We start from the raw sequence: 14,283 nt of genomic DNA, 5'->3' as shown, positions 1-14,283 counted from the left end.
AAACCAGTAAAGTGCCTGAAACCACTATAGTTTATTGCTAAAAGCAGCCAAGCTAGCAGGCCATAAAGTGTCCATGTAGCAAACTCAGCTTGACCAAGGAAGGAGGGGAGGGCATTTTGTGTGCCAGAGAAAGGGCAGCTTGACCCTGTGTCCTTCCTGATAAGAATTGTGTCAAAGTTGCTGATACATGCATTTTAGAAGAGCAGGATGTGCCCCAGGAATGTCTACTGGGACCTCAAGGCTGCAAACTCTGGAAAAACCCACACCTGGTTAATCGATAATCAGAAGGAACCTCTTGCTTGACCATTGAAACTGCTTGCTTAACAAGTTTTCTTTAAGGGACATGTCATTCTATTACTAATGTATAAATAAGGGGGGAAAGTTTGAGGTAGTGGGACTCTTCAGGACTGGACTCCCCTCTGGATGCATCTTGTGTTCCCCACCGGCAGACGGGCTGCCACTGTGCCACTCGAGAGCCACACTCAGCTTCGGTAATTATTGAGGGTTGGGGGGTGTTTTACTAACCTTTTGCGCACGTGTGTAAGTGCTTGAGACTAAGTAAAGTTTAGCTTGAAGTAAAAGCACTCTTGTGTTGTCCTGTTTCCGCCAGCCATCTATTGGTTGGACGGCCGTGTCTCCCCTGATTTATTTCCTGCCGCCACCTTGCACAGAGTAAAAGTTACCAAGAGCTTTCGGTTGAGAGAACCCTGGGTAACAAGATGTAGCTGTGCCACTGTAGCATTTCAAGGGTAGAAAAGCCATGAGTATGATCACTTTCTCAAAACTATAGATGAAATCCTACTAATTCTTGAAAAAAGAAAAGGAGGACTTGTGGCACCTTAGAGACTAAACAATTTATTTGAGCATAAGCTTTCGTGAGCTACAGCTCACTTCATCGGATGTAGCTCACGAAAGCTCATGCTCAAATAAATTGGTTAGTCTCTAAGGTGCCACAAGTACTCCTTTTCTTTTTGCGAATAGAGACTAACACGGCTGCTACTCTGAAACCTACTAATTCTTGAGTTTCCATTTTTCTAACTGGTAGAAAGCTTATCTAGCATCTTCAACAAGGATTTTATAACACTGCACATTAAGAAAAAAGGGGTATCTGTACAAAGTTCTCAGGTTAGATGACAGGTGGCTATAGAGTGCTAATGCTTGATGAAAATGCTGCAGTGACAGCACTTAAACAGTCTTGAACTTGACATGATCTAATTCAGTGTTTCTCAACCAGGGGTATGTGTACCCCTGGGGGTACTCAGAGATCTTCCAGGGGGTACATCAACTCATCTAGATAGTGTTTCTCAACCTGGGGGTTGCAGCCCCAAGTGGGGTCATGGGACAGGTTGGGGGGGTCGCAAGTGCAGGGCCAGCATTAGGGGATGGCAAGTAGGGCAAATGTCTGAGGTTCCACACCACAGGGGCCCAGCAAAGCTACATTACATGATTCAGCCCCGCTGCCTGGGGCTCAGGCTTTAGACAAGGCTCACAAGTGAAAAATAAGCTGAAGTATCACACTGATATGTAAGTACAATATTTACTTTCCAATCAATTTATTGTATGATTATATTGTAAAAATGAGAAAGTAAACAATTTTCCAGCAATACCGTGCTGTGATACTTCTGTATTTTTATGTCTGATTTTGTAAGTAAGTAGTTTTTAAGTGAGATGGAACTTGGGGTACATAAGACAAATCTGACTCCTGAAAGGGGTACAGTAGTCTGGAAAGGTTGAGAACCACTGATCGAATGTAGGCAGAAGGGGAAAAAGTTTTTTTTTTTAATTCTTCAGCAACAGTCTGCAGCAATAAACTAACTTTCTGCTAAAGAAAGATCTCCAGGAATGAAAGGAAACGCTTTAAAAGCCATCTTTATGATATTGTACACATAAAAGCATTTATGAGAAAAGGAATGACCTAAGAATTTCCAGAGACATCAAAATAGCTGAAAAACATAAATGACAACTATTACTCATGAGGGGATTCATATGGCCCCCTGTGCAGAAAAGCAAAAAAAGAGCTGCCTGGGGACACGTGCATCTTCCCCAGCAGTGCGTCTGTTCCAGCATGCCTGGAGCAGCCTCAGAGATGAGGGAGGTGAGCTGGGCAACTGGGGGGATTCTGTGGGACTCCACGCCTGCAGGAGAAAACACCCCCACACATTTTCTGCTTTTCCCTGCAGAAAACAGCAGGGAAGCTGGGGGGTGGGGGGGGGAGGGAAGGAGAGGAGCAGGGGAAGTGGGATCCTGGCATGCGGCATCCCCTCGGCAGCTGCTGGGGTTCCCCCAATAAGCAGGCACATCAAACCTTCACCCTGACAAGCCCTACCCCCTACACCTGGACCCATCCAACAAGCCCCCCACACCCAGACCCCCACCCAACTGAGCCCCAACCAGCTGCACCTGCACCTGCACCCCCACCCCATCAAGCCCCACTCCCCCAGCACCCGGATCCCCCCCCCAAATCCTCACACCCAGACCCCCCCGCCAAGCCCCATCTCCCCACACCCAGACCCCCCCACCCCACTGAACCCAACCACCATCACCCGTATTCCTTGCAGAGTCCCATTGCCCCTGCACCCAGAACCCCCCAAAGAGCCTCTGTGCATCCAGATCTCCCCTGAGCTGCTCACACCCAGATTGCCCCACACAGAAACCTCTCACTCCACATATGGATCCCACCACATTAAGACCCTCCACACTCGGATCCCTGCTGGGCTGAGCCTGCCTACCCACACCTGGTGCGCCTGGCACAGAGGGGCAGGGCCCTGGGGTGTTTCTGGGGCAGGCCCAGCCCTTGCACTTGTCAGGTGCAGGCTCACTGCCGAGTCCCTGCACTGGGGGTGGGGGGCTTTAGGGTGATCTCCCACCTCAATGCAGCCAGTGGCCTGTGTTCCCCACTGCCATGCTGGAGCCACATTTATTTATTGACAAATAAATTTGCAGAATTTTACAATATTGTGTGCATAATTTTTTGGCGCATAATTTTTAATTTATGGTGCATAATTCCCTCAGGAGTAAAATATAGAAGGAAAGACCATAAATGTAATGCACTGTAAAAAAAAAAAAAAAGTAAAACAATTTTATCAAATGAAATATTTTTCCTGTGAATGTTACAGATGTAATACCTTTCTAATACCTGCCAAAACTCAATGCTGACAGCCAGAGTCCCGCTGCCCAGTGCTGACAGCAATTTCTAAATTAAATTAAGCCACACTCATGATCTCGGGATAGAACTCTCAAATATTTGAGAGACATTTGAGAGCTCTATCGTGAGATCACGAGTGAGGTTTAATAACGAGTAAGGATCACGAGCGAGGACAATAATCCATAATTGCCTCCAATGGCAGTGATTCTACTTTTATTACATATATCATAGCTAGGACCTTCAGGTTGATGCAAATGCTAATTTTCATTCATGTAAAGGATACCTTCAAATCTATCTGAAGAATAATATGTTACCATAACTCCTTTCAATTTATTGAGCTCTTTCTATCTAGGGGATATTATACACAAACATCTCGGATAAGCTGAAGCAAGTTATGTTAAAATTTTATGGATCATTCAAAGGATCATGTATGTGTATCACAAACATTTGCCTTTTTATTTATTGTAAAATTTTGGCATTAAAGATTATCATATAAAAATAAAGTAACAGTCAGTCACTCTTGCTTTTCTTACTTACCTTTTCCGTCCCTCTTTTCTTTCCTTCTATATTGGGTACCATTGCTTCCATCTTTTTAAAGTATGTTTTCCCTTAGTCTAATTTCTTCTCCTTTCACTTCTCTTTACCTCTGCATTCTTCCTAATTTTTTCATACTTTTTCATACTTAAAATATTGCCTCTGGCTTCTGAGCCATTAGGGTATATTCGTGTCACCTTTTCAGGGTTTTCTCTGCAAATATGAAGTCTAAAACTTACTTTAAACAAACAAACACACACTCCCCTCCCCCGAAACTCTCACAAAAATCACTTCACTATAGTAGCTGGGTTGTGAAGAAAAATGACAATATGTGCAATAAAAAACACAATTCAGCAACACTCTACTTTCCCTTCCTATTCTTCCTTATCCCTACATTCTCTCCCTCCCATACGTCCTATATTCTCACACAACCCGAAGCATGTACACAGAGCCACATATGCAGACAATCCTAACATTCATATCTAGAGCTCTACCAAATTCACGGCTATGAAAAATGTGTCATGGACCGTGAAATCTGGTCTCCCACCATGAATTCTGGTCTTTTGTGTACTTTTACCCTGTACTATACGGTTTTCATGGGGGAGACCAGGGTTTCTCAAATAGGGGGTCCTCATCCAAAAATGGAGTTGCAGTTGGGGGGGGGGTCACAAGTTTATTTAAGGGGGGTTGCAATATTGCCACCCTTACTTCTGCACTGCCTTCAGAGCTGGGCAGCTGGAGAGCGGCGGCTGCTGACTGAGGGTCATAAACATACTTGTTATTGCACTCCTAATTTGTATACTCAAATACTGCATGTGTACATTATCTGTATGCATAAATGTCCAATTAGATACCTAACTAACCATATGTGCTTGAAAATATCTGGATTTGCACTCACATTTAAGGGAGCTGCAAAAAGAACAGGAGTACTTGGGGCACCTTAGAGACTAACAAATTTATTAGAGCATAAGCTTCCGTGAGCTACAGCCCACTTCATCGGATGCACAGAATGGAACATATAGTAAGATATATATATATTATCTATATATACATATACACACACATTCAGATAAGTTAATTGATCTTTAAATATTCATGGTAAATAGGCCTAATGGCCTGTGATGGGATGTTAGATGGGGTGGGATCTGAGTTACTACAGAAAATGCTTTCCTGGGTATCTAGCTGTTGAATCTTGCCCACATGCTCAGGGTTTAGCTGATCGCCATATTTGGGGTCGGGAAGGAATTTTCCTTCAGGGCAGATTGGAAGAGGCCCTGGAGGTTTTTCGCCTTCCTCTGTAGCATGGGGCATGGGTCACTTGCTGGAGGATTCTCTGCTCCTTGAAGTCTTTAAACCACGATTTGAGGACTTCAATAGCTCAGACATAGGTGAGAGGTTTTTCGCAGGAGTGGGTGGGTGAGATTCTGTGGCCTGCGTTGTGCAGGAGGTCAGACTAGATGATCATAATGATCATTTCTGACCTTAGTATCTATGAATCTAAGTTACCATACAAACTGTGAGAGGCTAATAGATTCAATATGTGTAATGACCCAGCCACTCCCAGTCACCTTCAGCCCCCAACTAAAACCTCTCCAGCGCATCATCAAAGATTTACAACCTAACCTGAAAAATGATCCCTCACTCTCACAGATCTTGGGAGACAGACCAGTCCAGTCTTACAGCCAGCCCCACAACCTGAAGCAAATACTCACCAGCAACCACACACCACACAACAAAAACACTAACCCAGGAACCTATCCTTGCAACAAAGCCTGATGCCAAGTCTGTCTACATATTTATTCAAGTGACACCGTCATAGGCCCTAATCACATTAGCCACGCCATCAGGGGCTTATTCACCTGCACATCTACCAATGTGATATATGCCATCATGTGCCAGAAATGCCCCTCTGCCATGTACACTGGCCAAACCAGACAGTCTCTACACAAAAGAATAAATGGACACAAATCTGACATCAGGAATCATAACATTCAAAAACCAGTAGGAGAACACTTCAACTTCTGTGGCCATTCAGTAAAAGATCTAAGGGTGGCAATTTTGCAACAGAAAAGCTTCAAAACCAGACTCCAAGGAGAAACTGCTGAGCTTGAATTAATATGCAAACTAGATACCATTAACTTCGGTTTGAATAGAGACTGGGAGTGGCTGGGTCATTACACATATTGAATCTATTTCCTTAAGTTAAGTATCCTCACACCTTCTTGTCAACTGTCTAAATGGGCCATCTTGATTATCACTACAAAAGTTTTTTTCTCCTGCTGATAATAGCTCATCTTAACTAATTAGCCTCTCATAGTTTGTATGGTAACGTCTAACTTATCTGTATGTGTGTGTGTATGTATATATATATATATATATATATAAATATATATTCCATTCTATGCATCCGATGAAGTGAGCTGTAGCTCACGAAAGCTTACGCTCCAATAAATTTGTTAGTCTCTAAGGTGCCACAAGTACTCCTGTTCTTTTTGTGGATACAGATTAACACGGCTGCTACTCTGAAACCTGTCGTTTAAGGTAGCTGTACACATTGATAGCAGCATCATATTTTTAGGACCTGATTTGAGTGGGGGGAGAAAAAGAGTGGTTTTCTACTCTTCCATTGATTTATCATTCATATCTTCAGTTCCTTCTTTTTGTATCCTTTATGTGCTTTTATTACTCTATATAAACTCAGCTATTTTTCCTAAGTCTCCAAACTCGCTTTCATACCTTTACATCAGACCTTTAAAGAAATTTGAGGACAGCTTTAAATGTTATGTAACTACCAGATGAGCAGAGAGCCTTTATAAGGAGATGACCAAAGGATGCTAAATATTGCTGATATTCAGATCACAAATATTCTGAACATTTATTTATCTTATTCCAATTACTTTATTTATATTTTGTGAGCATTAAATAAATACCCAGGAACTAAAAACAAATCTGATTATATAGTAGTAAATAATTATGGTTACCTGGAATAGCTTCATGTGCTGTCAAAACCACACTTATAATAGGATTTTTAGCTCCTGAAATCTGGTCGCCTTCCTTTGCGGATAGTGTCTTCTCAGTTTTCTGTATCCGTGGCCTCTTCGGAGTTTTTTCTCGCTCATCTTCCTTCCTGTCAAGGTCAACGTCAGAATCATTACCTAAAGAGCAAACATCAAAAAGAACATAACTATGTACAAGTGAAATGCTGTTATATATTTACACCTTGAAAAGAATGGGGAGATACTTAATGCCTTTGTAGAAGAAAAAAAAATTGTAAAAATGGGGCAACGTTGCATTAGTCCTCAAGACAATCTTCCCCCCTCCCCAATGCATGAGCCAATTGTAATGCAAAAAAAAAAAAAACAGGCAGCATAAAAATATATGTAGAGTGGCATAAGGAATATATGTATTAGGGAAAGTAGATTTAAAAATAAGAGGTGGATTTTCAAAAGCACATGAGTGATTTAGGAGCACAAGTCCCTCTTGGAATCATGTGTATTCTTAAATCACACAGGTACTTTTGAAAATCCCAGCAAAAGGTTTGTGCAACTTGATGTGTTTTTTTCATTGGTGCTGAAGACCATTTCTCCCTTTCTGTGCATAACTATCTTGATGACCTTTGCTTAATTTCTCCAGGGCTTGATCCATAATCCATCAAAGTCGAGCCCTTATTGGATCAGGCCCTTATTGGCCATGATATTATCTGTTCAGTCAGCAGCCAGTATAAAAAAGTCCTCCTCCACTGCTAACTTGTTTGCTTTAGAAAATACACTGAAAGAAGTGAAGAGCTTTATTGGTTACCAGGGAATATGGGTTCTTCAGGTATTATTTATATTGGACCCAGAACAGTCAAACGTTTATGTCATAAATATACAGCTAAGGGTAGCATAAAATCCCTCCTTACCTGTAAAGGGTTAAGAAGCTCAGATAACCTGGTTGGCACCTGACCAGAAGGACCAATGGGGAAAGAAGACACTTTCAAATCTGGGGGAAGGGGGGAGGCTTTGTTTGGTGCTCGGTGTGTGTTCTCCCCAGAGACAAAGGGAGAGACCAAGCAAGTAATCCAGCTCCCACTGAAATGATACATCTAATACTACAGAAATAGTAAGTATAGCAAGGAAATGCGTTAGAGTATCTTTTGTTTTAACTTGTGAATTTTCCCTGTGCTAAGAGGGAGGTTTATCCCTGTTTTTGTAACTTTAAAGTTTTGCCTGGAGGGAAAATTCTCTGTGTTTTGAATCTTTTTGTTACCCTGTAAAATTATCTTCCATCCTGATTTTACAGAGGTGATTCTTTTATCTTTTTTAAAATAAATTCTTCTTTTAATAACCTGATGGATCTTCAGAACAATGAAAAATCAAAGTGTGGGTCTCTGTTCACCTGTACCAATTGGTGAGGATATTATTCGCAAGCCTTCCCCAGGAAAGGGGATATAGGGCTTGGGGGAATATTTTGGGGGAATAGGATTCCAAGTGGTCCTTTCCCCGATTCTTTGTCTAAATCACTTGGTGGTGGCAGCATACTGTTCAAGGACAAGGTGGAATTTGTGCCTTGGGAAAGTTTTTAACCTAAGCTGGTAAAAATAAGCTTAGGGGGTCTTGCATCCGTACCCCAGAGTTCAGAGTGGGGAAGGAACCCTGACAGTTTATTTCACTGCATTCATTTTATGAAAAGATTTTATTTTAAAAATGCATAAAGAAATCTAAACCACACCTCAAGACGTAAGATTACACAAGAACACTCATGCTTCTCTGGCAATTTAGGATACTTTACTTTATTTATCAAAAGGCATTTAAAGAAGCGGATAGCCAGACACAAAAAGGTAAGTGACCCAAACAATTATTATTATTATTGAAAGCAAAGTAAACATTTAAAGGGACATCAAGTTAAAATTCAGGCTTCTCTGTGAAATTTTTATTATTATTATTATTTGTATTGCAGTAGCACTTAGGAGCCCTAGCCCTGGACCAGGACCCCATGATGATAGACACACACGCAGCACAAACTATGGTTACAATTAACAACTAAGATTATGATAACTGAAAGGTAAGTCTTCATTTTAAAATTTACTTTGTGCTAGGGCTGTTGATTAATCGCAGTTAACTCACGCGATTAATTAAAAAAATTAATCGCAATTAATCGCACTGTTATACAATAGAATACCAATTTAAATTTATTAAATGTATATGGATATCTTTCTACATTTTCAGATATATTGATTTCTGTTACAACACAGAATTCAAAATGTACAGTGCTCACTTCATATTTTTTTTATCCCAAATATTTGCACTGTAAAAATGATAAAAAAGAAATAGTATTTTTCAATTCACCTCCTACAAGTACTGTAGTGTAATCTCTATATAGTGAAAGTGTTACCTACAAATGTAGATTTTTTTTTGTTACAAAACTGCACTCAAAAACAAAACAATGTAAAACTTGAAAAAGCCTACAAGTCCACTAAGTCCTACTTCTTGTTCAGCCAATTGCTTAAGACAAACAAGTTTGTTTACATTTATGGGAGATAATGGTGCCTGCTTCTTATTTCAATGTCACCTGGAAGTGAGAACAGGCATTCTCATGGCATTTTTGTAGCCGGCATTGCAAGATATGTATCTGCCAGATATGCTAAACATTTGTATGCCCCTTCATGCTTTGGCCACCTTTCCAGGGGACATGCTTCCATGCTGATGATGCTCGTTAAAAAAATGTGTTAATTAAATTTGTGACTGAACTCCTTGGGGCAGAATTATATATCTCCTGTTCTGTTTTACCGGCATTTTGACATATATTTCATGTTATAGCAAACTCAGATGATGATCCAGCACATGTTCATTTTAAGAACACTTTCACAGCAGATTTGACAAAACGCAAAGAAGGTACCAATGTAAGATTTCTAAAAATAGCTACAGCACTCAACCCAAGGTTTAAGAATCTGAAGTGCTGTCCAAACCTGAGAGGGACAAGGTGTGGAGCATGCTTTCAGAAGTCTTAAGAGAGCAGAATTCTTCCACTAGAGAACCCGAACGAAAAGAAAATCAACCTTCTGCTGCCAGCATCTGACTCAGTTGATAAAAATGCCCATGCGTCAGTCCACTCTGCTTTGGATCATTATCGAGCAGAACCTGTCATCAGCATGGATGCATGTCCTCTGGAATTGTGGTCGAAGCATGAAGGGACATATGAATCTTTTAGTGCATCTGGCATGTAAATATCTTGAGACACCAGCTACAACAGTGCCATGCAAACGCCTGTTCTCACTTTCAAGGGACACTGTAAACAAGAAGCAGGCAGTATTATCTCCCGCAAATTGTAACCAAAGTTGTTTGTCTGAGAGATTAGCCGAAGTAGAACTGAGTGGAGTTGTAGGCTCTAAAGTTTTACATTGCATTCAAAAATAAAACAGTTATTTTTTTGTACATAATTCTACATTTGTAAGTTCAACTTTCATGATAAAGAGACTGTACTACAGTACTTGTATTAGGTAAATTGAAAAATACTACTTTTGTTTTTTTTATAATGCAAATATTTGTAATAAAAAATAAATATAAAGTGAGCACTGTACACTTTGTATTCTGTGTTGTAATTGAAATCAATAGATTTGAAAATGTAGAAAACATCCAAAAATATTTAAATAAATGGTATTCCATTATTGTTTAACATCGTGATTTATTTTTTTAATAGCTTGACAGCCCTACTTTGTGCATTTTAAACCATTTGTATATAGTCATTTTCATTGGCCTCTGCTGGTATAGTCAGTTTTCCTCCGCACTTTTCACACAGCTATGGAGAGTGGCCGGGGGAAGGAATAAAAAAAAAAGTGAAAATGTTACTATAAAAATCACAAAAGTTCACAGGGATACACAGCCAACAAGTAATACCTAAGATAATTATAACTGAAAGAGGTGATTGTTCCCCCCTATTTTTCAATATATGTAGATGTCATTGGCATCTCTTTTTATTATTAATTATTATTACAGTCAGATGCTCTTTTTGTCTCATGCAATAGCAGAATATCATCACACATTGCTCTGAGAGGAGCTCACTTGTACACAGGGTCAAAGATATTCACAAATTATCCCTTACTCTAACACAGCTGCAGAGCCACTGCTGTTACTAAGTTTGGGGCAGAGGGTCCCTTCATTCCTACACCCCTCCGTAGAGTCAGAGAACAGTAGGAGTAAGCCTGGGTAGGGCTGAAATGCCCTCAGATCTTTGGACACATTGCAATTCAATGCAAAGTCACTGTACTTTCATCTTATGGGGGCTTTTACAGAAGTAATGTCGCTTGATTGGGTAACTTTCAGGAAAGGTGAAACTTTTCCATATGCTGTGAAATCTGATTAGTTACTGCTACATATGGTGGGGTTTCATATTGATTTGATTTGTCTGGTTCGGTTTTCAGGCGAGGCACAATTTTGGTCTCATTTTATAGAGCTAAATTCATTACATAAAACTCTCCCTAAGGGAGGGCGTAAGGATCCATCCTGTTCATGGAAGGGCTGAGCACAACTGTCAAACATCTGTCAATAGAATCCCCGGAGGCTGGGGAGCATGGAGAACAGAGGCTGCACCCTGTTAAAGGCTCATATAGTAAATGCATTCTCCTCTCTGAGGCACAAATCCTTCCCTGGGCTCCTACTCAGAGCTAGATGCAAAGGGTGGAGAAAGCTAGCACAACGCGTTAATGTGGGCTATGGCTAACATAAGAGTGAAAAAATTAGTCTTCTAACCAGAAAAAATATTAATTAACAGATGGGACAATACTGACAGATTCAGTCAGTCAGTCAGTGACCAGAAATCTGTTAGGAATTTAAAATAGCTTGCCAAGACAGTACAAAATTCAATAGAGCTCCAATCAATAAATAGGAAGTGAGGAAGGTGAACACTATTCGGAAAAGAAAGCAATGACGTCTTCAAAGAGGTTTTTAATTGGAAAAATACAATAACTGTAGTCTAAAGAGACTCAGCAGTTCCTTCAGTTCATACACAAGGAAAGATCAAATGAGAATATATGCATTACGTTACATACCGTTCACCTGCGGTCATTTATGCAGTCTGAAACCTTCCCAGAAACCCAAATAACAATCAAGGGAGAACAGACAGAAGAAGCTGAGTAATAGGTCTATTTGGACCAAGAAATTAACATGTGCCATGATCAGGAAGGTGAACTCTTACGAAGAAAGAAAGCAGGTTGGTGTGCATTCAATTCTATCAAGGATGTCCTCCAAGGAAAAAATCAACAAGGCAACATGCACCAGACTTTTCAACAGTACTACCAGCAATGTTGTACGGCAGCAAAACATGGGTCCTGACGAAGACAGATGAGCAGCTACTGTCTGTCACAGAGAGGGCAATGTAAAAAAGAATTCTGGGAATTTCAATCTGTGACCGAATCCACAGTGAAGTGATCAGACAGCACAGTGGAGTGCAGGACATGGTGAGAGCACGTATTGTAAAATGCAATGGGCCAAGCATACAGTGAAACTGACAATCGATGGACTGCAGCTGTCAATGAGTGGTACCCACAGGAACTGAAACAACCATTCGGCCGACCTCCAAAGAGACAAGAAGATTTTATCATGAAAACACATGGCCACGCATGGAGAAGGAAGGCCAGGATACAAGAAGAATGGAAAAAGTGTTGTGATCCGCTCAATCTATATGAGGGCTGAAGGACAGATCAGTCAAGGTGACAGTTCACCTCTGAACCTCCGTAAATTAGGACAATGTTAAAAATGGGTGTGCAGAAGTAAAGAATTAACTTTAGACCAGCATACAGTAGATCAATTTAACACAATATAAAAGGAGAGACAATGAGCAATGCATCTAGGCTCAAAGTTCAGGAATCCTGGAGATTTCCCATCTGGCAGTGAGTCTTTGGCACTCCTAGTCGTCTTCGGTGCCAAGATACTTTCCCCAGCAAACCCCTTGGGTGCCCTCTTCTGCCACAATCTGCAAACCCTCAGAGAGCAACAACCTCCCCACTTAGCTAACTACAGCCTCCCTCCTTATTCCCAATGCAGTCACAAGACCCAGTACTCACAGCCCCATACAGCTCTCGGTAAATGTGATACTGGGTCCGGCTCCAGTTTGTTCATCTCAGGTGATTCCTTCCTGGCTCAGTGCTCCTCCTGGCTGCTGTCCCAGGAAGTCCCGGGTCAACCACTCTGCCCTTCCTGGGCTTTGGGCTGGCTCAGCTGCTTCGCCACAGAAGGACCTGTTTGCTGTAGGCCTCTTGTTTGGAGCTACAGACACATTGTCCTTGTCAGTCTCCCTACCTCAACTCTCCTCCCCCAGAAACGACCAGCACTTCCTCTTCCTGGAGCAACCAACACTTCCTCTGCCCCAGGATGAGGTTTTAAAGGAGCCGGGCTCTCTAAACACCAACGGGATTACACTTGCATAAAACACTTTTTGAGTGAGAAGTGAGAATTATCTATTAACAGTCATAAGTAAAATTTTCTAAAGCACTGAAGTGGCTTAAGATAGCAAGTAGTTTTCAGAAATGATTTAGGCTTCTAAGTGACTCAGAATCTTTGAAAATGTTATCCCTTGTCTACATAAGAAAATTGTACCTGTTTAATTTAAATTGAATTTTAATCTGTTTTATTTAAACTGGTACAGCCTCCTGCATAGACACGTATTTTGGCTTAAGAATAGCTTACTTTGGTCAGAAGTGGCACCAGGTATTCATGACTCTCTCTCACAAGCAAAGAAGGGCATGAGTTAGATTCATAAATTTTGGGTTGGGACTCTTTTTGGGTATTCAAAATTTCTTGATGAGTGAACTCTGGGAAATGCAGGTGAGCTGTGGGTTGGTGGGTACAGGTGGAGCAGATCCATGCTGTTTGAGAAGGCTTCCCAAATGTGTAATCTTTTCAGCAAAGTAGGATAGTTCTTCACAGCCCGTGGTGCTTGGCTCTGATGCAGGTTGTAGGCACTTGGGACTGATGAAGCAATTTACCACCCTCGACAGCTCCTTGAGGCAGGATTTGGCAATCTCAGTGGAGGCTCATAGGAAGGTATTTTGTTTGGTAGTACAGCTTGACCATAGGCTTTGAAGAATGTATTATGTTTCATCCTGTCTAAATTGGCCTTTGTTTTCTGCCATCAGCACTCAAGTTTCCATGCTCTCTCTTCATCCAGGGCAGACTGTCGGAAAACCAAGAAGTTCTGTGTGGGTGATGGGAAGGAAGGGACTGTTTAGGGGCAAGTGTGCTAATGGCCGAGGCCAGTGTAGAATGGCAATGATCCACTCATTCACAGACTCCTCATCCTCTGGGTGGCATGCTGTTGTCCTTTTAGCAGGCTTTGGAATTTGTTGGAGCCTTCATGGCCAAATCAGGATCATTGATCTTTATTGTTGCCTGAGTGCTGGAAGGTTTCTGACCACTGCCTTAATGAGGTGATGGTCTGACAAGACAGTGACTATGTTATAATGTTCTCTATCTTGATATCTAGGCCTAAAATCAGGACCAAGCAATCACCAGCTGTGGTGGGTGGACCAGAGATAATTTGTGAAAGTCCCAGGGAAGAAAGAGAAGAGATGGGTTTTTGCATCTGTAGCCACATCAGTTTGAATGGTGAAATCTCCCAGGACAACGAGT

At 41.3% G+C, this 14,283-nt stretch overlaps 1 protein-coding gene across 4 annotated transcripts in view; it reads right to left on the bottom strand.

Annotated features, from left to right (window-relative positions):
• Window positions 1–14,283, bottom strand: part of ZFAT (zinc finger and AT-hook domain containing) — a 232,878-nt gene that overhangs the window by 90,866 nt on the left and 127,729 nt on the right. For all 4 annotated transcript variants that reach the window (XM_048841712.2, XM_075124919.1, XM_048841711.2 and 1 more), the window contains one exon: window positions 6,661–6,834. In XM_048841712.2, the coding sequence (XP_048697669.1) occupies window positions 6,661–6,834 (174 nt within the window). The remainder of the gene's footprint in view (window positions 1–6,660; window positions 6,835–14,283) is intronic.

This window comes from Caretta caretta, chromosome 2 (assembly GCF_965140235.1).
Source record: "Caretta caretta isolate rCarCar2 chromosome 2, rCarCar1.hap1, whole genome shotgun sequence".
NCBI lineage: Eukaryota > Metazoa > Chordata > Testudines > Cheloniidae > Caretta > Caretta caretta.
Note: the sequence above shows the minus strand (reverse complement) of the source record. Positions and strands in the feature narration are given on the sequence as shown.